This window comes from Diadema antillarum, unplaced genomic scaffold, assembly GCF_040938485.1.
Source record: "Diadema antillarum isolate AM-2024a unplaced genomic scaffold, OU_Dant_1.0 seq00001165_RagTag, whole genome shotgun sequence".
In the NCBI taxonomy this organism is placed as follows: domain Eukaryota; kingdom Metazoa; phylum Echinodermata; class Echinoidea; order Diadematoida; family Diadematidae; genus Diadema; species Diadema antillarum.
In genome coordinates this window covers 673,085-695,435 of record NW_027271972.1, presented here as the reverse complement: position 1 = coordinate 695,435, position 22,351 = coordinate 673,085, and the positions used below count along the sequence as shown (strand labels likewise).

Below are 22,351 nucleotides of genomic sequence, written 5' to 3'. Positions count from 1 at the left end.
CCTTTCGATGTGTGGTAGTCAAACAAAACGAATGAAAGAAAAAAATATACTTTGTACTTCCCCCATCATGAATAGGATAAAAGGAATTGCACAAGTTTACATGTCAGACGCGTATGTATGACGAAATTTTGAAACTGAAGAAATGAGATGGATATAACATCATAGAGTGATGTGAAGTAAACACGACTGGACGGTGTTTAACATCTTGAGGGCATCAAGCAGCAAACTAATCGGACAAAAATGAAGTGAGAGAATCCGACGCGAAGAAGGTGCCTGTATATGACTTATGCCTGCATTTAATGCAGTTGGACAGATGGGTACAGGGGGAGCAGTCGAGGAGGAAAAATGGCGATGAATCATCAAGGGAAGTTAGATTAGCCTGCAAGGCAAGCACGATGTCAGACCTAGAATTAGGACTAGCCGCAGCGTCAATCTACTGCTGCAGCTTATACTGCTCCGTACATCCTTACACGACGGGGCAATATTTAGCTCTACCCCCTTCCTCTGTCCTCACTCCCGTAGAGAAAGCACGGCCACAGCTCGTGTTGAGGATGACTCGCATGAAATCTAATTAGCCAACGAGGGGTGTCGAGAACGGTCTCGGACGCGCTCATTTGACGAAAGTCCTTTTGGAGTTTTTAAGGGAACTTATAATTATTTTCGAACGAGTCTGTGTAATAGCTTTGACGTGCTATTGAAGGGAGGAAGAGACGGGGGTTAGAAGACGGCAAGAGTTTCATTAGTCCGTATAACCCGGCAGCTGAAGGCAAAAGCTGTCATTTCTTCTCGAAGACGGACATACACCCTTTCAGATCGCCCACACGCATCCACACACGGGAGAGAAGCCATTTTACCATCTCCCTGTGATCCCCGATACAGCAAGTCTCGGTGAGACCTCGGCACTTCTAGGAGGAAGGTCTTGCCCCAGTTCGCTTTTATCGCCTCCCGAAATTCCACGGAGTCATTTGTGCCTTCGTATCAATATCTTCTATTCGTACCATGATTCTAGATATCTAAACCCAAGCCTGAGTTTGTGTATGGGAATAGATCCACTAGCCGCCTCCGTTTGTCCGTTGATGGTGGACGTCAACGTGGCACTATCTTGGAGACGTGAGCCGTCTGCTCTTTGAGTTCGACCCTCGCGCAGACGGGCAACTCAACCTGTTGTAGGATTTCTCCATCTCATCATGGCGTCAATGGAAGACCGTGAGTAAATCTCCGAGTTTCATTCTTTTAATTCATGTTCGTCACAATGGTTATTTCTTCGTCTTCGTCTTCTTCTTCTTCTTTTCCCCACAATCGCCATTTCTCAAAAAAAAAATTCAATATGCCATGATTACTGACAACATTATTAGTTAAGCTTTACTGTTTTTTAACCCTATCATGACCTTCAAGAACGAAAATTTTGCAATTTTGGAATTAAGTTGAAATGTCTCGAATGCATTTCAGAAGAATGCGAGTTATAAAAGGTATTTGCCTTGACGGACCATACCCTTTCAAATAAAGAGATATCTATAAGAGACGACAGAATTGAATTCTTCGACAAAATGTACCAAATCAATTCAAGTATATACCTGCGTCTATTTGTCATCGACATCTCTTTTTGTCACAGATTTGTCTTATGTATACTTTTTAACCCTCATAATCCATAGTTGTCTTTTTTTTAATTTCATTTTACTTCCGTAAGATATTTCCTCTCTTACTCCTGATTTGTCTAGAGATCCTCCAGGGTCAGGTACCTGTGGAAAATCCTCTCTGTGCCGTTTAACACAATAAATGTTCCTTTTCCTTCCAAGAAAATCTAAATAAAGAAACTTTGGTTTAACCACTTGCTCGCAAGGTCGGATTTAATTTAGAAACAACAATAAAAACAACTTTGATTAGGAGCATGATCTAAATCCTCAAATACTTTATAAGTAAGGAAAAGGGTTAGGTAAAGTTTCAAAATTCACACTTTGGCTAATATTTGTGTCTTTCAAATACGGAATATCATATGACCGACCATTTATACCAATCAACAGATGTGTTTGGTGGTAGACGAAAAAGGCGCGGTAGCTGATCCACTATGCTTATTGATGTCTACAGCCATTTAATTCTAGACTAGACAATGACACGACACACGCCTGACCACCTGTTGAGGCACGCTTTGATGAGACGGAAGGGTGGAGGTATCTACTCGCGTTTGACGGTGTGGGAAGCACGATTTGCTCAACTTAGCTTTCTCTCATTTTTGGACGAACAGAGAGCGTTAAGATTTATTAAATGATGATATATTAAGAAGGATTTGCTACCTCGGAAGACAAATGTGTGCTCAATTTTCTATTTCCTCTCCTTTGTTGAACAATGTATATTTCCCCATTATCACATAAGTACTCTCATTGTAAAACGATTATATGGAAGCGTTTGTAACATAATAGGTATTAGCTTACAACTGAAATGCAAGAAATTGTCACCTTCATTTAAGGTATGGTATACTTTGGGTTGAGATGGGACTTAAGATATTTTATTTTTTGTGAGATAATGAGAAACTACTTATGAAAGATAAAAGAGCATACAATTCTAGGAGGAAATCAAAGTTTAATTGATGAAAAATAGGTTTTGAAATGGCTGAGATATCTAAAACCAAACTGGTCCTAATAAAAGGTGCGATCCACCCATCTCAACCAAAACTAATAACCATCCCTTTAAAATTCATATTTACATACTTTTTATTATTCCAAACCATGACGTCATGACCTACCATGAGGTATTACCTTACAATCAAGGTGTATATCAATCTACCTCACAACTCATGATAATGCATTGAAAAAAAAATGCTTTAACACATGAAGGTCATTACTTAACATCAATCTTATTTTGAATTGTTAATTAAAATCCAGGATATCGATTTGATGTAAAACTAACATTTTTGAATTCATTTCATTTTAAAAGAATTAAATGTACTGAAGATTCGTGCCCAGGTCAATGGAACACGTGTGAAGTGAGAAAAAAATACGTCATCATTCATAATGATTGGTGTGGTTTCGGCAGATATCAATGAATCAATATCAATGTGAAACATAACTCTTCGCTTGCTTTCCCAACTTTGATGGAACTTCATGGGGATGTTGATGGGTATGATGCTCCTTTTTCCTTTTTTAAGACAACCTATACACTTATCGTGATTACACTTCAAAGCACCTTGATATATCGAAAAGACGACCACAGTTTTGTGCTTTTAACTGACACTTGAAAAAAAACACGGTGTACGTGTATGTTTACGCTGTGTGTATGCATCAATGTATTCAAACATAAAGTCCTCAGAGCTAAAATATGTTAACCCGAAGTGTCTGTCTCCTACTCTTTGTCTTGACTTATAAACAACAGTGAGCTCTACAATGACTTTTGAATCAGATCCTCCAACTGAACTCGATATTCTTTAATGCACTATGTTATAAGACTAACATACTTGATTTGTTATCATGAGCTCGCTGGATTAAGGAATATGCAGTATCAAATTCATATCTCTCTGTCGATGTTTAGGTCTATCTCTGTATTGATCTATATCTGTTTCTGTTCTCTTCTTTCCTTTCTGATGATCTAGATAAGCGGAACTTAAACATTCATGTTAATTCTATCAGTTTGTCCGATATCGGTTCCATTTCATATAGTTTCATCTTACTCATTGTGTTATCTTTTACTTGACATCGTAATCTTGATTTGATGATTGTCTTTTTTTTTAAATTCATGATTGCATTCGTTTATTTATTGGTTTATCATTCATTTATATACCTGTTCATTTTCTGTCGGTCAAACTCAGTTTTGGACACAGGGAGTCTATTTCTGTCTCCTTATATCAAAGGCGGTATTTATAACAGACTCTTAGTGCAATTGGCAGATGGACAGGTGCCCCATGAGTGATGGACAGACATTAGTTCTTATATCTATGGTTCACATTCCGCTAAAGCTCTTCGAAACATAACAGTGATGTGAAGTAGGCCTATTAATAAAGCCAGAGAGTGCAATAAGTCATACCTATACATAGTAAAGTTTGCCAAGCGCAGTTCAGATATCGGACATCACGATTAAACATCGCAAACACGCTTCCATCAGCTTTACTGCGTTCCTAGTTTGTTTGTTTTTTTAATAAAAGCGACATTTAAGTTGTTACCATGATTCATGTTCATGCACACATGGGGTATAGACGATGTGGTTCTCGAGTTGTGTCTACTTTTGTGCGGCTATAATATTTGAGAGCCACCAACGAGTTTCACGAATAGGGATTCAACGACCAACTAGGCCCCTGTATTTAAAGCGTGCCTTCAATAACAGGAACGCCAGGTTTAGTCCCCCTAATCAGCGCTTCCTCTCCCCCTCGTAAGCCGGGGTCGTGGACAAAATGACGTCCCCCTGAAACGCTCTCCCAGCAACAGAAGGTATTTCTGGACCATAAATGGCAAAAGAGGAAGACTTCCCCCTTACAGACGAGTCATGAGTAGATCTAAAATTAGCCTCAACTGACATCTGTCTTCACAAATATGAATATTTCCAGATGCAGAGAACATTTACAGAGATCGAAGTGTGGTTCCCTCTACATTGTACTTATATTCTGAAATGTGCTACCATTTTGCTGTGTTATCGGGATCTGATGCAGATTAGGCACACTTGTTGTTGAAGTCTCAGGGAGTTTTCATATACTGTTTGCCATAAACAGCTCTCAAGTGCTGCAGTCGGTACAACTTTTTTTCAGTTTGTAAGATATTTATTGAAGGTACATATGACAGCAGCATTGATTTTTATTTTTCGCTGAAGTTGTTTTTTTTTTGTTCTTTCCACTCACATTCTAGAACACAAGACCTCAAATTTTAAATGCTGTCAACCTGACATGAAAGTAACCAACAGTTGAAAAACAGTGATTTACACCGGATTGTCTTAATTTCCACTTTCTATTTGGGCGCTCAATTTTGTACCTTGAATCCATGTAATGTGAATAAACAACTTGACGGAAAAAGGAGCCGGAAAAAAAATTGACAGATAATAAAGAGATGACATACATGCTCATACTGCTCCATCGTCGTAAAAACGTGCAGACAATGTTTTCAATTCAAAGGAGTAAATGAAAAAGAAAACCGGGGGGGGGGGGGGGGAGGGGGAGGTGGGAGTGGACGGGAGGGCGTTTCCCTATAACAAGTTGATAACAGTGTGTAAAGTTATTCATTTTTGATAGCATTTCCATCATGGTAGTGAGAGACGTCTTTGCGGATCAGTGCGTGTGTGTGCGTGTGTATACATATATACAGTTAACAACAAAATTATTCATACCCCTGAGAAATTATTAGTTCTGAGCAAATTTCTTACAAGTGAAGGATGGAGTGATGGTGATTGGGTGTTAACTTTTTACTCTTATTTGTCCTCTGTAAAGTGACATTAATTCCAGTTTCACCTCATTTCCAAAGCAAGACATGTTGAGATATAACACCCAGCCACCATCACTCCATCCTTTACTTGTAAGAAATGTGCTCAAAACTAAAAATTTCCCAGGGGTATGAATAATTTTGTTGTTAACTGTATCTATATATATATATATATATATATATATATATATATATATATATGTGTGTGTGTGTGTGTGTGTGTGTGTGTGTGTGAGCTTATGTGTTTTTAGAGAGACACACATAGACAGAAAGAGAGAGCGAGAGAAAGAGTGACGACATAAGCTCCACTCTCTCTGACTGCTTCACTTTGTAAACCAGCAAGCGCAGTGTCATTTCAGAAATAGCAGGTTCATAGTAACAGTCAGACCTGTCTATAGCGGCCATCCAAGGAGACAAAAGGAGTAGCCGTTATAGGCAGGTGACGGCTAGAGACGGGATCATTAACATGGCTTTTCTCTAGAATTTTCCTTTTTTTATAGTGGCCGCATGCGGCAGGTGGTCGCTAAGGCAGGTTTGACTCTAGTTCACACACGGTGTGGAATACATGTTAAAAATCTGCGACTGACATCATTACCCCCCTGATAGAATGGTTTTTATCAATTTCTTATTTGATTGATCCATTCTTCACAGTAAGGAAAGAGGAGAAGATATTGTTAACTTTGCACCTGAACCTTCGACTAAACTCATCATCTTTGCGCAGATAAAAGCACGAAGCCGCTCGTCTAGGAGGAAAATGCACCCGATCTCTTCTTCAATCCTGTAATCCACACTTGACCAACCAGCTTACTGTCTTTGAAAAATCACCGTCAATCGTGGTGGCGTGTTTTACGAAGATAGCGTCAATTCGATTTGCATGTGCAGTGTTCCCTGGGACAGAAATAAATCTCTGGGAATCCAGAGGCTAATCAGAACGGCTTGATCCACAAATACGGCTAGACTTACTTGATCAGTAAGCGCTCAAACAACTGCGACGAAAGCCTGAACGATTTATCCAGTTTCAGGCAGAATCAGGACTCGGGACCTGAAGTCGTGCTAAGTTCGATAATACGAACTTCTCTCCAAAAACTTAAACATTGCCATGAGGCATTTCTTCCGGGCTTTCTTCTTTCAGAGAACATAATAGCAAAAGCAAAAATGACGATAACAACAACAATAATAATGATGATAAAAGCAAGTTTCTACATATATAGCGCATTTCAGAATTGAAAGAATTTCAATGTGCTCTACCAACCCAATTAAAATAATACAAAATATAGAAATGATAACAACAATACGAATTACATCGTAGACAAGCCTCCGATAATCATTGTACATACACGCAACAGTTCAAGGTTGTCTGACAATTGAAATAGGGAATTCAACGTTTAGCAAACATATGCTATTTTGCACGATAATGAGAATATCATGTCATCTAACCTTGTGTATGATCAGTCCATCAGTGCAAATGATATGAAAAATTCAGCATTTTTTTCTTTTAAACACTTACTTTTGCTTTTTATTTTAATGTTGTCCTTATCTATCTTATGGATGTTTTTCCATTTAATTCTTCCACGTATCTAGTGCTGTCTGTATATCATATACCTCTCTCTGTGACACTCGTTTCCTTGTTCCCTCTGTTATTTTTATCATCATTACACCGGACTGTCACAACTATCAACGTGATATGAAACATTTGGAAGACAATGGTAATAGAACAAATCCGAAGTTCATTGTCTCAACCTGTGACAGGTCATTATTTTCAACATCAACTACCATATGCAAGCTGAGGTCCGAGTTTCGCGCAATTTGCTTTGTTAATGTAATATTCTATAGGGTGGTTTTACTTTCCGCTTATGTTTTCTCAGCCGATCTCCATTCAAGCAAAATTCCTTATCTGTCCATTTGGATGATTTTTTTCTTGTCTTTCATTCCTACTCTCAGGAAGTTCTAATCAATGTGTCACAGGGGATATTGTTGGTCCTATCAAAAGCATGAGAAGTGATACAGTCGATATTATATGACAATCGTTTTCCTCCTGTGGCTGATGAAGGACGTCCTTCCGTTCAAATTGGCAATGATAGTTTATGTGCTCCTCCGTGTAGCACCATAAAAATTCCTGGCCATTCTGTATGTTTTTTTAATGCTCTCCACTGTTTTTCTGTTGAAGAACAGAAAGCAGGGAAATATCATTTCGACATCTTCAACAAAAAATTTCGTTGCCGACATTGAAAATTAGTCACACAGTGAATTACAATCAGGATTGCGAAAGTGATATTCTGTGTATAGTCTAAAACTCCCGAATGATATGCCACACAACAAAAGAATCATCACCTTGTGTGCTGAGCAAGTGTGATTCACACAGGAACTTTCCTTTTGAAGTCTAGCCAGGGCACTGAGGTTCGGACGTGAGCCAAGACCCCGCCAATAATAAGGCCACTGGCTTGGAAACGCGTATGCTAGATTATATTTTCGTTCGATCCTCGAAATCCCGGTCTGGTATTAGTATGGCTTGTCGTTTCCTCAAACTGTCTTCCCTTGTAAACACGCTCCATGTTTTCTCTTTCCTATGATTTTAAATCATTAGCATGAATTAACGCTCATCCTTTGAGTGTTTGTGCAGGATACATCCGTTATGAAACGTCTGCCAAACAGCATCACCATCCTCTTTTCACCATGGTACCGTAAAACATTAACATTGGATTTTGCCCTATCCTATGTATGCAGTATAGTTGCCAATTCACGGTTATATCGAACATGCTGCCGGATTGCATTTCCATTTTTAATTCTGTCGCAGGAAACAGTTTGTCATGTTCCGAAATACTTGCTCTCTAAATGATGATCAAAAACTAACTTCGTACTCGCCTCAAGCAGGATTGTCAGTTAACGCGTCATAGAATTCAATAGTTAATGAATCATCACTAAGGAGAATCCATGGAATGCAAAGACCGGCTTTTATTTCATGATGGTTATCACAACAGTTTTTCACTAGCTACAATGTTATACATTCACTCAATAATTATATAGAAAATAATCATTAGTGTGTCATACATGCTAACTTCAAACGTTTTCTTCCAATGCTACGTTACGAATACGTTCAAACACACAGAAAAAAAAACAACGATTGGTGGCAATGACTGCGATAGAGTCATCATCAAGAATTTTCTCGTCGGGTAAAAGTATTTCACATTGCACAGAGTTCCACTAATCTACTTCTTCGGGGCAACAAATGTGACTCGCAAGGGAAATGTTGCCCTCATGTTCATTTCTTTCAAGCGGGAAAGTTTGTTTGGTGTTTTTTTTTTTTGGGGGGGGGGGGGGAGGGAAGGGAGCCCTGATCCAAAAAAAAAAAGTACACGTACTATAAAAAGTACATGTACAAATATACTAATTAGTATTTTGTTGTTGTTGTTGATGATGATGATCTGTCACATTGATGATAGATACAAGGTATTGGCTCAATTTTTTTTTTTTAGGCCATATCTCTGTTATCAATGTATTTGGGCCATTTTGCAATGATATCATATCATGCTGTATCACTATTTTATAGGAATGTGACGACTTTTATACACAAGAATTTTTCTACCCTGGTTTTGCGTTCAGTAATCATAAGGTATTTTATCTAGTGTGTAGGTTTGCATACATGTTATGCTTACTAAGGATGACATGCGGATGTGCTTATTATACTTGTTTGTCAGCGACAAAATTGTTTATGTGATCGTATTTTATGACTTTTACAGACTGATCATCAATATTGCTGTCGAGAAATGGAAGATAGCTGGAAGGGCGCCACGGGTGGCAGAAGCCGGTCAGGGACATTTCGAGGGGCTCTCACGCTCAGCAGAGGAGCGCGCCTCACCAAGACTGTGTCGACTGAAATCACCGGAAAGAAACACAAGAGCGCCACGATGAACTCCGTCGACGATCCCACGATGCCGATAGATCGCAAGATTGCGATCGTGGGTATCGGCTGTCGGTACGCCAACGGCATCAACGGAGTGCGCAGGTTTTGGGAGATGCTAGCGAAAGGTCTGGATTGCACCACGCCACCACCGCCGGACCGATTTGATGCGTCGTTCTTCCTGTTCCCAGGGGGCAAGATCCCCGGAAAGATGTACAACAAGTGTGCCGGATATCTCTCACAGAATCCCGAATTCTTTGATAGACAGTTCTTCAGAATCTCGCCAGGTATGTTTGACTTTGTCCTTATAACGAAGTGTTCTTTCTTTCTCCCCTGCGTTATTTTGAAAAAACAAAACAAAACAAAACAAAACAAAACAAAAACACTTTGTATATAATTTCTGAGTTCAAGTACAGACCTGTTAGGTTTGGGCACTGTTTTTTTAATGCTAATGTCGATTTCAGCCATAATTGGACGGCTTCGTATGTCTTACAGTATTTAATTTACGCACTGACATAGCAATGCACCTGACTCATTGCATAACCCATTCAATCATTTTTTCTTCTTATATTGGAACCCCCCCCCCCCCCACCCCCGTCATGGTCGAAATAAGGTACTGTGTTTTGAAACCGGAAAGGTCTATATGCAGCTACTTGTACGAACAAAAATATTCGTAAAAATTCGCACACTTGCACATCACGCACATATAGGCCCCCACACATTTGCTGGCAACTCTGTAAATATACAAAGTGTATGAAAGCTGTAATAATTGTTGCCTTTCTCCTTATGTAAGTTTGTGATAAGTTTCTATCATAATAAACACTTCACCATCCCTTCCTGTTCCACAGAGGAAGCGAATCACATGGATCCGCAAGTGCGACTCCTCCTCGAAGTGGTCTGGGAATCTCTACAAGACGCGGGCATTCCGGCTCAGTCTGTACGCGGCTCAAAGACTGGTGTGTACATGGGCGTGACTGCCCATGAGTATGGCGTCTTGCTGGGCATGCCCAACGACAATATCAATCAATACACCAATTCAGGAACCAACTCCTGCATGACGTCAAACAGGGTGTCTTACGAATTCGATTTCAGGGGACCAAGCTTCACTGTAGACACAGCCTGTTCGTCGTCCCTGTACTCTGTCCATCTCGCCTGTGAAGCACTGCGGAGTGGTCAGTGTGAGATGGCTGTAGCTGGTGGTGCGAATATTTCGCTGCTTCCCATCACCAGCATCGGATTCTGCCACGCTGGTATGATGGCTCCCGATGGTAAGAGCAAGAGTTTTGACAAGTCGGCCGATGGATACGCACGAGGCGAAGGTGTTGGGGCCATCATTCTGAAACCTCTTCAACGCGCAATCGATGATGGAGACCGGATCTACTCCGTCATCCGTGGAGGCGCCCTAGCAAATGACGGTCGCACGCCTGGCATTGCTCTACCAAGTTACGACGGACAGGTGACACTTCTTGAAAGTGCGTACAAAAACGCAAACATCGCTCCCGAAGAAGTGGTATACGTAGAAGCGCATGGTACAGGAACCCAAGTTGGTGACAGGACTGAAGCTAACGCCATTGGGGAGGCCATGGGAATGAACCGGAAACCAGATCAGCCTCCTCTTTACATCGGATCCGTCAAGTCCAACTTCGGGCACGCAGAGGGAGCAGCTGGCATTGCTGGGATTATTAAGTCAGCTCTGTGTCTGTACCACGAACAGATTCCTAAGGTGGTTCACTTCAGGTCTGGTAACGAAAGCGTTGACTTCGAAACGCTAAACATTCGGGTGCCTGGAGAACTCACAAGGTGGCCCAAGTCTGCAAAGAAGATAGTTGGCTGCAGCTCCTTTGGCTTCGGTGGTGCCAACGCTCATATCGTTCTCGAAGGCTACCAACAAAACTGCAATCGGTATGACCGCGTCTACTCTACGCACGGATCCAATGACAGAGATGCAGGCAAACCGTCTATTCTCTTCCTGTCTGCAGCCAGCAAAGATGCCCTGAAGCAACATCTGGAAGACTGGGGAAACTTCCTCAGCGAAGTCATAGGCAATGACGTACGAGCATACAACAACGCCCTGTATACGGCGGCAGTGCGATCCACTCACCACCAGCATCGCATGGGAATCATCGCCAGGTCTCCGCGTGATGCTACTGAGCAGGTTAGACTGAAGCTCGACCAGGATCCGCGCGTCTCCTACAATGTCATCGAGGGGAAATCTCCCGACGCACACCTGTCTGTCCATCGATTGGTCTTCGTCTTCTCCGGCATGGGTTCCCAGTGGTGGGCCATGGCGAGACAGCTTATGGACGACGAGCCTCACTTCAGAAACGTCATCAAGGTAAAGATACGTGCTAATTGATCACATAGACGGGAACTTGTCTGTCTATAGTTAATCATGTGCAGATTTTAAAAGTAATCCATACTGCCTTGTTCTCCATATGTATAGGCAGATAGGTGAAGCATCCTGTCATATCAAATGAACATTTTAAATTTGGGGAAGTTCAAATGAAATAAAATTTATAATGTTAGAGATTCACGTTGATATTATTGTACATGTGCGAATGTTCAATCACTTGACTTCTTTTCATCTTGAATTTCATCTCCCCGTTTTTGTTTTTGTTTTCTGCTGAAGAATCCTAAAACATCAAATATGAATGATGGACAGTTACTGAGGCTTAAAAGAAAATATTCCAGTGTTTTGACAATGAAGGGATAAAACATGTTAATTAAACTGAGAATTCCCCAAAATTATGTTTGATATTGGAAACAGCTAGGTTGTATCCAATCTGCATTTCATATGTAAATAAACCTGTGCGTATCTGTATTGTATGCTCTCTTATACCTCACCAAATTCATGTTCATGTTTAAGTAAGCACATACAGAAAGTGCCATAAAACTTACGAAACTAAATTGTGTCCGAAAATGAAACATGAAGTTGTAATGATAATTGAAGGGGGATAAAACATGTAGTTATGAAACCAATGAATACGAATAAACGAGTTACACTATACCACAATCTATGCACTCATGTTATAGCACGATTACTTCAATTTTAAGAGAATAAGCAAGATTCGGACCAAAAGTAGAATAGAAAGGTCCCATCATAGAATATGAGAACATAAATCTTAAGCAATAATGGAAACAGGAGTGCCCCTTCAAAATGTAACAAACATGACATCGCAATTCACCCAGAATGCTTTAGTGAAACTGCGTCAATTTGATCCCCCCCCCCCCCCCTGCAGAGAATAGACAAGATCCTGACCAAATGTGGAGCAAAGTGGTCCCTCATCCACCTCCTCACGAAGGAAGCAGATCGTGAGAAAATCAACCAGACAGGTGAGTACAATCAAGTTCTATGAGGAGAGGTTTTTAAAGGCACAGTATCTTTGTATGTCCGTTCATAGTATTTCCTTTGCTATAATGCTCCATTGGTTTTGTATTCATTCGTTCCATTTTTTATTTTCATTTCCAAACAATATACACACATGAGTAATACAAACTTCAAAATGATGGTATATTCTTGTAACATATGTAGTGTCACATGATCAGTTGGAATACATCTTGTTTCATTAAGGACTTGATGGAATCACTATGTATCACTATGTCTGTGTAAATGTAATATGGTAATTTTCCTTTGTTGGAAATGAAATCAATGAAGCAAAGAGAAAAATGAAATGTGTGTATATAATACAATTTTATTTATTTGTGTGTGCATAATATTGATATACACATATATATATACATGCTGCAAATGGAAACGCATGAACAGCGGGAGGGGTGGGGATGTCGATCAGAGGTCTACATGACATCTTGAGTCCATTTTGGTGGTAAAATTCTTTATTAGTCTATCTAGACACAGACGTTAAAATCAACCAAAGGTCTACTCAATCTTAATTTTTCGCTTTCTTCCCTTATACAGAAATTGCGCAACCATGCATTTGCGCAGTCCAGATCGGCCTTGCTGAATTCTACCGTGTTCGAGGCATTACCCCGGATGCAATCGTAGGACACAGTGTAGGTGAAGTCGCAGCTGCCCATGCCGCTGGTCTTCTAGCTCTTGAAGATGCGATCCGTCTAATCTATACGAGAGGTCGGCAGTTGAGGAAGACGAGCGGAATGGGAAGCATGGTCGCCATCTTGCATTCAGCCGAAGAAATTCAGTCCCGCCTAGAGAGTAGCGAATACGTGAGCGTCATAGACGTAGCTGCAATCAACAGTCCAAGTCAGATTGTCCTGTCTGGAGACAAGGAGTCATTGGCAGCATTCTCTGAGAATCTGCGGCGAGAAGGCATCAGATGTGTGACACTCAAAGTCAACAACGCATTTCACAGCTATCAGCAAGAGGAAATCCGCAAGGATTTTCTGAAGAAGGTGAAGTATCTGGATGCTGCCGCAGCCAAGGAAAACTTCAATGTGATACCTGTTGTTCCGCTCATCTCAACAGTAACAAATCAGTATCTTGATCGGGATCAAGTCAACAGCGCCGCCTACTGGTGGAAAAACGTCCGTCAACCAGTTCAGTTCAAAATGGCAATCGAAAAGCTTCTTCAAGACGGATACAACTGTTTCTTGGAGATCAGTCCTCACCCGGTCCTTTCTCCAGCCATAAGGGACACCCTTGGGACTTCAATGCTCAACAACAGTCACGTGGTCGTGACAGGTTCCTTGCGTAGGCCAACCGACACGAGAGAAGTAGCAGATGATAGAGTCAACCTCTTGAGGTCAATGGCAAAGCTGCATGTAGAAGGATACCCATTCGACCTCCACCATCTCTTCCAAGAAGGTCCATATAAGGTCATTTCGCTTCCCAACTATCCGTGGCAGCACATGCTTTGCTCGGCGACCACCAAAAAGAGTAAGAAGATGTTTCGGTTCCCTATCGAATGTCATCCACTTCTTGGCAAGCAACAGCATCTATCTCACTTCAATGGAGAAAATGCACCAAGGGTTTGGCGTTCCAAGTTCTCTAAGTCTACAGTGCCCTGGCTTCGAGATCACAAGCTCCAAGGTAACATCGTCATCCCGGCTGCAGCACACACTGAAACAATGCTGGCAGCTGCCCGAGAAGTCTACCCTGAATCTGAGGTTGTCACATTGAGGGATGTCAAGTTTGATAGGTTTGTCTTTGCATCAGAGCTTGAAGGAGTTCTGGAGATCAGCCTGGAGACAAGGTCACGAAAGGCTCTCTTTGCACTACGTAGTTTCAACCACACTGATCGCAGCTGGACACTGCACAGCAAAGCTGCCATAGATGTACCGGGTAGAGTGCGAAACTCAATCCACCAGCTTGAGGAGGGGTTCCACTCCGTGAAACTAGCAACAGATGACATCAGGAGAAAGTGTCCCTATGAGATTGATCAACAAGAATTCTACGGCAGGCTCTGGAGAGGTGGCTTCCATCTTGGAGAGACGTTCAAGTGCATCAACACAGCGTACTTCAGCCACGACTACAATGAAGCCCTGTTGTATGCATCAGTGCCAGAGACGCTCGAGAGAGAATTCAAACAGTACACCTTCCATCCAGCCCTCTTTGACAGTGTGTTCCAAGGCTTTGGGATCTGTCAGATGTTTCAAGAACAAGAAAGAGCTAGGACAGCGAAAACAAACTTTCGGACATGGTTTCAAGTACCCCGTTCCGTAAGGAAAGTGCATGTCAAGGGTAGAGCCCCAACTCAGATGGCATTCCATGTGCGCATGACCAAAGAAAACGGAGTAACCTACGGTGATGCTGTGGTAGCAGATGCTACTAATCAGAGAGTATTTGCTCAGGTGGATAACATGATGTTTGAGAACGTACATTCCAATGAGCCAGAAGAACGAGTTCAGCTCTGGAGGCGAGAATGGGTGCCGATCCATGTTGAACCAGATGATAGTGCCATTCGCATTCCTCAAAAAGCAGCTCCTCCTACAAGGCCATTGAGCGCTATCGGCTCTGAAGCTCCCGGGGCCATCATCATCATCAAAGACAAACAAGGGGTATCCATGGAACTTAAGCGCCGCATGGAGGTAGAAAGTGTGGTCAGTGTCCTTGACCCACGAATTCTCATTGACTGTGATGAACGCTTCCGGAGAGTACTTCGATCCCTTGGCATGGTGACAGATCTCATTCTGCTCTCTACACTGGATGTCAAGCAATTTGGGGCTATCGGAGGTATTAGCAAGCAAAGCTTTGAAGAATCACAGACAATGACAGCACTATCTCCAATTAGTCTCTACAGAGCCGTCAGCAGACATGACACGAAACCTAAACCTAGGCTTTGGATGATCACTCGTGGCGCCCATGCTGTGATGGATGTCGATGTTGTAGATCCAATGATGGCTCCAGCTGGCTCGTTTGGTTTGACGCTCATGCACGAAGATCCTGAGTTCCCGGTGGTGACTGTGGATCTGCCGTCAATGCAAGAACCGGAGGAATCTGCCCACTGGCTGTATCAGTACATGAAATCGGCACCCAATGAAGAGAATTATGTAGCCTTGAGGAGAAAGGTACCAGCTCCAGCCGGAGATGATCCGAAGGAACTGTCGTTTGAAGCCCATGCTTTGCGAATTGTAATGCAGCCACAATCGAGCTTCTCGGCGCCAACTCTCTCAACCAATTGGCAAGTGGACCTGAATGAGAGCTTGAAGCAAAAACGACTGACAGTGAAGCAGAGTCATGAAATGCCCCCTGCCAATGCGGACAACGAGATTGCAATAAAAGTGTCAGCGTTCTCAGTGCAGCAGCTAGTGGATGCAAACGATAGGAAGGTGGGATGTGGGTATCTGTACGCGGGAAAAATCCTCAGTTGCAGTGAAGAGGTGCAGGTCATGTTCCGAATGCGAACAAACGTACTCGGGTTCCGGACTGGTGGTCAGATCACTGCATCGCTGCATGCCAAAACTGCGGACCTGATACCGATACCAGCAAACCTAACTCCAATCGAGGCAATCAACATCGTGAGAGATTACCTCCCCGCATTTGTCGCATTCCATGACACCTTGAAACTCACTGAAAATGGCACAGTAATTGTCTGTTTGTCGTCTCTGAGCGATCGTGTAGGACTTGCCACCACTCATTTGGCGCTAGAACAAGGAGCTACGGTTTTCATTCATGTAGAATCTGATGACGGCAATATCTTGCCCGTGGAAAAGCTCCTTGGAATTCTGGGTGACTCGCGAGTAGTGATCACATCAAATGAAAACTTCAACACACTCATCAATGACTTTTCAGTAGATGTGTTGTTGTTTGCTGGGGAACTTCCATATGACACAGGAAGCCTGAAGAAATTAGTGGGTAAGCTCCGTCCCTTTGGCACCATTGTGCAGATTCACGGTAGAGATGCTGTGGCTGGAGACTCGAGAATCAGCAATCTTCCCCCTAACATCTACTTTTTGTCAATTGACATGGCGCTTGGAAGATTTGAGGATATGCGCTCGAGGATGCAAGATGCGATGTCCCGCCTCCTTCACCTCTTCAGCGTACACAATGGATTCCAGGCTCTGAAATCCCTCACCGTTCCCACAGCTCCCGTGTCAAAGTTGGCCCGCTCTCCTCACGCATCACTAGAGGAGATTACAGTTTACATCGATGAGGACAGCATCCCGGCCACTCTTAACTTCGACGATATCAGCTTCTCCGCCAACCCCAAAGCATCTTATCTTGTGACAGGTGGCTCCAAAGGGTTTGGTCTCTCGATGGTGGAATGGCTTGTCAACTGTGGGGCACGCCACGTATACGTGATCTCCAGAAACACACCGGAAGAAGAAACTATACTCCGATTCAAGTCATTCCGAGATTCAGGAGCAAGGATTACACACCTCAAAGTTGACATGGGACGTGAACATGAGGTTGAGAAAGCACTCTGCGCCATCAAGGACAACGAGGATCAGCCTTTGGAAGGTATCTTTCACTGTGCCACAGTCTACAATGATGCAATTATGCGCCATATGACGTCAGAGTCGTGGAATGACGTCATGATTCCCAAGGCTTATGGAGCGCTGATACTTCATCAGTTGACTACAAAGCTGAATTTCCCCATCAAGCACTTCGTCATGATGTCATCAATCGTTGAGATGATCGGCAATGAAGGTCAAGGGAGTTACTGTGCAGCCAACAGCTTTCTTTCCGCTCTATGCAACATGCGACGAAAGTTTGGACTCCCCGCCACTGTGGTATGTCCTGGAGTCATTAACACACACGGCTTCGCGGCGAGAGAAGGCTTTGTAAAGCGGTGGGAGAATGTGGGACTCGGCAGTCTACCGCCGGCGGAAATTCTGAAAGGCCTCGGCTGTATCCTTGCAACAGACTACCCTCAGCTTGGACTCACTGGTGCTGTTGATCGACGTGAATATGCTAGAGCATTTAGCGTCATGCTGTCACATCATTTCAGCGAACAAGGCGGCACCTTCTCCATCCTGAAATCACTGTTTCCAAATCGAGACACGTTCCTTGCTGCCGACAACGACATCAGAATGCGCATCAAATTGCTAAGTCCAACAGAAGCGAAAGCTTTGATCTTCCAGACTTTGTCTTCACATCTAGTGGAGCGCCTTGGACTTAGTGGAGATGTGTCCCAAGATGCTACCCCGATGTCACTCGGACTGGACTCTCACATGTCCACTGAGCTCAGCAGTGTTATACATGAAAACTTTGGGGTTACGCTGACGGCAATGGAACTTCTGAATGATACGTTGACACTGAGAAGCTTAACGGAGACCATCTACGAGAGGGTCTTGTCCAACGCTGGTGACGGAGAAGAGGATTCAGCAAAGGTCACGCCAACTCAAAGCCTTCGGAGTGAGATGTGGTTTAGGATTGAAGACAATCTCGACACACCAGCAGCGCAGCTGATCTGCTTCCCTTCAGTCGGAGGTGGTCCTACCATGTTCTTGCCCTGGAAGAGTCACTTGGCTGAATACGACATTCAGATGATTACGACACAGCTTCCTGGATGGGAACGCAGGGAGCATGAGAGACCAATGCACAACATCCAGGATATCGTCACGAAACTTGCAGAAGCACTCATGCCGAAGTTGCTGCAAGGCCGCTTTGCTTTCTTCGGGCATAGCCTGGGTGGTTTGATCGCATTTGAACTGGCGCACTACTTGCTGAAGAACTTTAATGTATGTCCAGCTCATCTCTTTGTCAGCGCTTGGTATGCTCCAACGTTGCCCTATCCTCATCCTGAGGAACTGGAAGTAACTGGTGATGTTTACCGCAAGATGCAGCGTATCCTCACCAGTCATCTTGATGCCACAAGGACACCTCTACCTGACGCTATGCCTGTCAAGTTCAGTTTTCTGGACCAGTCGGTCATGAACAACATTCGCCTCATGAACCGTCTCATCCCAAGCATCGAGGCTGCGATCATCACGTGTAAAAAGTATCGCCTTAGGCACAAGGATAAACTTCCCTGCCAGCTAACGGTGTTCGGAGGCAAGAGTGACCCCTTCGTCAACCCATCTCTCCTGGACGACTGGAACAAGCAAATAACGGGTGAAGCGCGTTTCCGAAAGGTCTTGTTTCCTGGTAAACACATGTATATCCTGTCTTCTTCCAAGCAGCTGTTGAAGGAAATCATGATAGCCATGAGGGTGATGCAGACCAACCAACCTTCGCAGCCATCAACGCCACCACCTGTGCCTGTCGCCGATGTCAGACCCCTTCCCACTGCTCCCGTGGCAGCGTCTGCCCCGCCCGAGCCGACGGAGCCAGAGACCAAGCCAATTCCCAAACCAAGACCCCGTAAGCAGAGCTTTAACTGAACAAAGTTTGCATGTAGAATAGACACCTTGACAGAACAATGACGAGAAATTCTGTAGAAAGCTTGCATCTACACAAAATGGTGAGATGTATGAAGATGGATAACTTACAATATTGGCAAAGGAGTTCTTGAATATTGTTTGAATCTTGTTATGCAAGCCAAATAGAATATATCGTATAAGTGCATCTCTGCTTGCACGTGTGAAAATTGTTTTCTTTTTGTATATATCGTTAACCTGTTATTTGACTCCTATAACAACAGTCTCCTCTAAGAACGGGCAATGAAGTTACCTGGCATAGTTACATCCGATTTTGCAGTCAAATCTTAGATATTTCTAGACACAATCACTGCAGTTACATTTCAAGGAAGCCTGTTAAGAACTTTCATGTCTTTCTTCCGGGTCCATTTTTTGTAATATATATATATATATATATATATATATACATATATATCAATAATTTCGTACTGAGACTACCATTGCCTTTATAAATGTTCATCCATTTCTAGAAGGAATATCATCAGATCGTTTTATCAAACATTTTCTTCTACATTAATGTTATGAAACTACTAATATATTTGCCTATGATTGTCTTGAATTTTGTCTTATTCCTCGTTTGTTGATATATCATGTCATGTGAAACTCATTACGATAATGTGATTCACTAATTGGCCGGATAAATGTGCAATATATTTTGTAAATAGATCGTGATATACTTCTGCGTGCAATAGCATTTGTAGATAATAATGTGTCAACAATTATAATTCAGAAATGAATTTATTGAATTCTCACTATGTCTTTCATTGAATGTAAATAGAAATCTATTATTATAGTATACATTGTATTATGTATCAACATGTCAGATACGAAAGAAATCTATGCAGAACAATTATTGTTGCATTCTCATTTTTGATATGATCTGATTTATTCTTTGTATGCCATTATCTTAACAAGGACATCAATTTTCTGCAATTTTATTAACATTGTGCAAAATAACATTAATATGACTATTTTCGACAAGTATTGTTATTATGTACATTTATTACCTTGCCGATGACATTCTTGTATTCTACGGATTAGTCATTATAGAATTTAATGTTTCATACTGTATTATTAACTATGCAAATGAAGACGTGCTTGAAAGTCGAGACGCAAATATATGCTCTAATGAGCATCGACCTATTTCCTTTGTTTATAGAACCTTACGTACAATCCGAACTTGCTACAGTCTTTAATTTTTTTATCTCTCTTTGTTGGTTCTCAATTCTATATGTATTTATTTCCAGTTGAATATACCACTCACTTGGCATTGTAAAGTCTACTGCTTTCTGTCTTGTATTCAAAATATTTTGTTTTCGATTTCAGCTATGATAACGGTCACACACTTGCGATGACAACATGACACAGGGATTTATTAGCGTTGTAAATTTGACGACAAGAAAGGTGCTAAAATTGCTTGAATTCAAGAATTTATGTTTTATAAGTCACTGTGTATCAAAATGATTACCAAATGGATTATGCAATCGCAGAGTGAATGTTTGTCACATTTTCCGTGTTCTGTCTGTATATCCCAATTTCTGTCAATATGTGTGTTGATAATTGCAAAGCCTAATAATGTATAATCGGGTATTAATGGGTCACATGTTATAAAATCTAATGATTTAAAGTCAAGAAACAGCTGTAGTATAATCTTGTAGAATTTATTTTAACCCTATCTCGGTTACAATATTAACGACGAAGATTTGTTTTCCATAGACTGTGACAGGATATTTGGTTTTGTTTTGTTTTTTTTCGTTGTGGCTTCAGACTGTTAACAGGGTGCGTGCGGGACAAATCGTTGTCTGTCGTTCACTATGAAAACACAATATTGAATGCTGCCATCTGTTGGTGAGAATTGATAAAGCCGGCAGCTTGTTCAGCTGTGTTGTTTTTCACATGTAAGAATTTGTGTGATTATTTTGAATGATCTTTTAGAAAGTTGGTATGGTACATGTAGTAAAGAATTTGATGGAAGCAGACGTATTCATGTTAACACTTCCACATTAGAGTAATAAACACAGGTACGCTCCCTTTTCAACACAAGATATTGTGAAGCATGCAAGAGGAGACGCTTGATTAAGTGTCACCTTTAATAAGTTCGGCTGAGTGTGATATCGCCGAAATAGAACGCGTTGCGTGAAAATGTTTGATTTATTATGTGTGTGTTTCAATGCACTTCGAGCGCATTATTCTGACTGGGAGGTACCTTTTGCCAAGGAGCTTCGAAGCTCCTCGCTTTTGCCAAATATGCACTATACTGTGGAAAATATACGTGTACGATCGACCTGTCAAAATAATGTGATGATTGCATGCATATCGATGTCTCATCTGAGGCGTTCCACGCGTCCTTGAATAGATATATGTGCTCAAGTTAAATTCAGTTTAATTTATAAGAATTTAGTCTTATATTCTTTCACAAGTAAAGAGCTTTAAAAGGCATCCATATATCGACGCAGTTTATACTTGCGTTTGCCACGAAGCCCTTTATTATCAAGTCCTCTTTTAGAGATACATTTATAAAGATAATAAAAAGTTGATGTAAACGTTTGTCAACAGTCTTTGTTTTCAACGCATGCGTAATTGTAACATACGTTGACAAGTTGTATTTCGTTGTTCGAGGACGAATGTGAATATCGAGTGCTTGAAGATCATGGATACGGTTTTGTATTACCTATGGACATACGAGGGAGGTGTTATTTCTCTGTAGTCGCTAGGGATAGTATGTTATCACTTCTTTGTCTTGTTACATTGTTTGAAAAGGTAAATTTACCGTATTCAAAGTTTGTATGTTCGTGCTAGCAAAGCGGCAAGTGCGTTGAATGAGCACAGATGGCATATTTCATTCCATTGCTGAATATAATACAAAGTGATGATGGAATCTGTATAATGTATTATGAAGTCCACTGTATTCATTTTGTTTACATGCCATAAATTGTTTGCATACTTTATAAAAAAAACTTTCCTGATTTCCAATCGATGTGAGCGTTGATCAAGATGGAATGTACTCTCAAAGAAACAATATTTTCCTCGTGAACTTATAAGTAATGACAGTTTGTCAAATTTTGAATTGCACTGCCTCAAGCAGTTTGCATTAATTATCTACATAGAAACTGCTGAATATGCTAAACAGGAATTCACCTGCAAAGGAATACAGCCTTATGTCAAAGTAAAAAAGCAAAGATCAAGAATTGCCAGTTTATATTTATTGCTATCTTGACGTAAGTCTTACAAGAACAATAAAGAATTTGATAATTTGAAAGTCGACGACTGTTGTAGAGCGTAT

General features: G+C 41.6%; 1 protein-coding gene across 1 annotated transcript; it reads left to right on the top strand.

Moving 5' to 3' along the window:
- Positions 1-273: 273 nt before the first annotated feature.
- Positions 274-19,032, top strand: LOC139744380 (phenolphthiocerol/phthiocerol polyketide synthase subunit C-like). Its single transcript, XM_071654821.1, has 5 exons — positions 274-1,206; positions 9,131-9,578; positions 10,140-11,626; positions 12,531-12,624; positions 13,208-19,032. Exons 2-5 carry the CDS (start codon positions 9,158-9,160, stop codon positions 19,030-19,032), a joined length of 7,827 nt encoding a protein of 2,608 aa, XP_071510922.1. The 5' UTR covers positions 274-1,206; positions 9,131-9,157.
- Positions 19,033-22,351: the final 3,319 nt, after the last annotated feature.

Bases quoted from the DNA above. Each gene is read 5' to 3' on its own strand.
- LOC139744380 (XM_071654821.1), top strand. From the start codon at position 9,158: ATGGAAGATAGCTGGAAGGGCGCCACGGGTGGCAGAAGCCGGTCAGGG. The intron at 11,627-12,530 runs GTAAAGATACGT...CCCCCCCTGCAG, and splicing joins ACTTCAGAAACGTCATCAAG to AGAATAGACAAGATCCTGAC. The intron at 12,625-13,207 runs GTGAGTACAATC...TCCCTTATACAG, and splicing joins TGAGAAAATCAACCAGACAG to AAATTGCGCAACCATGCATT.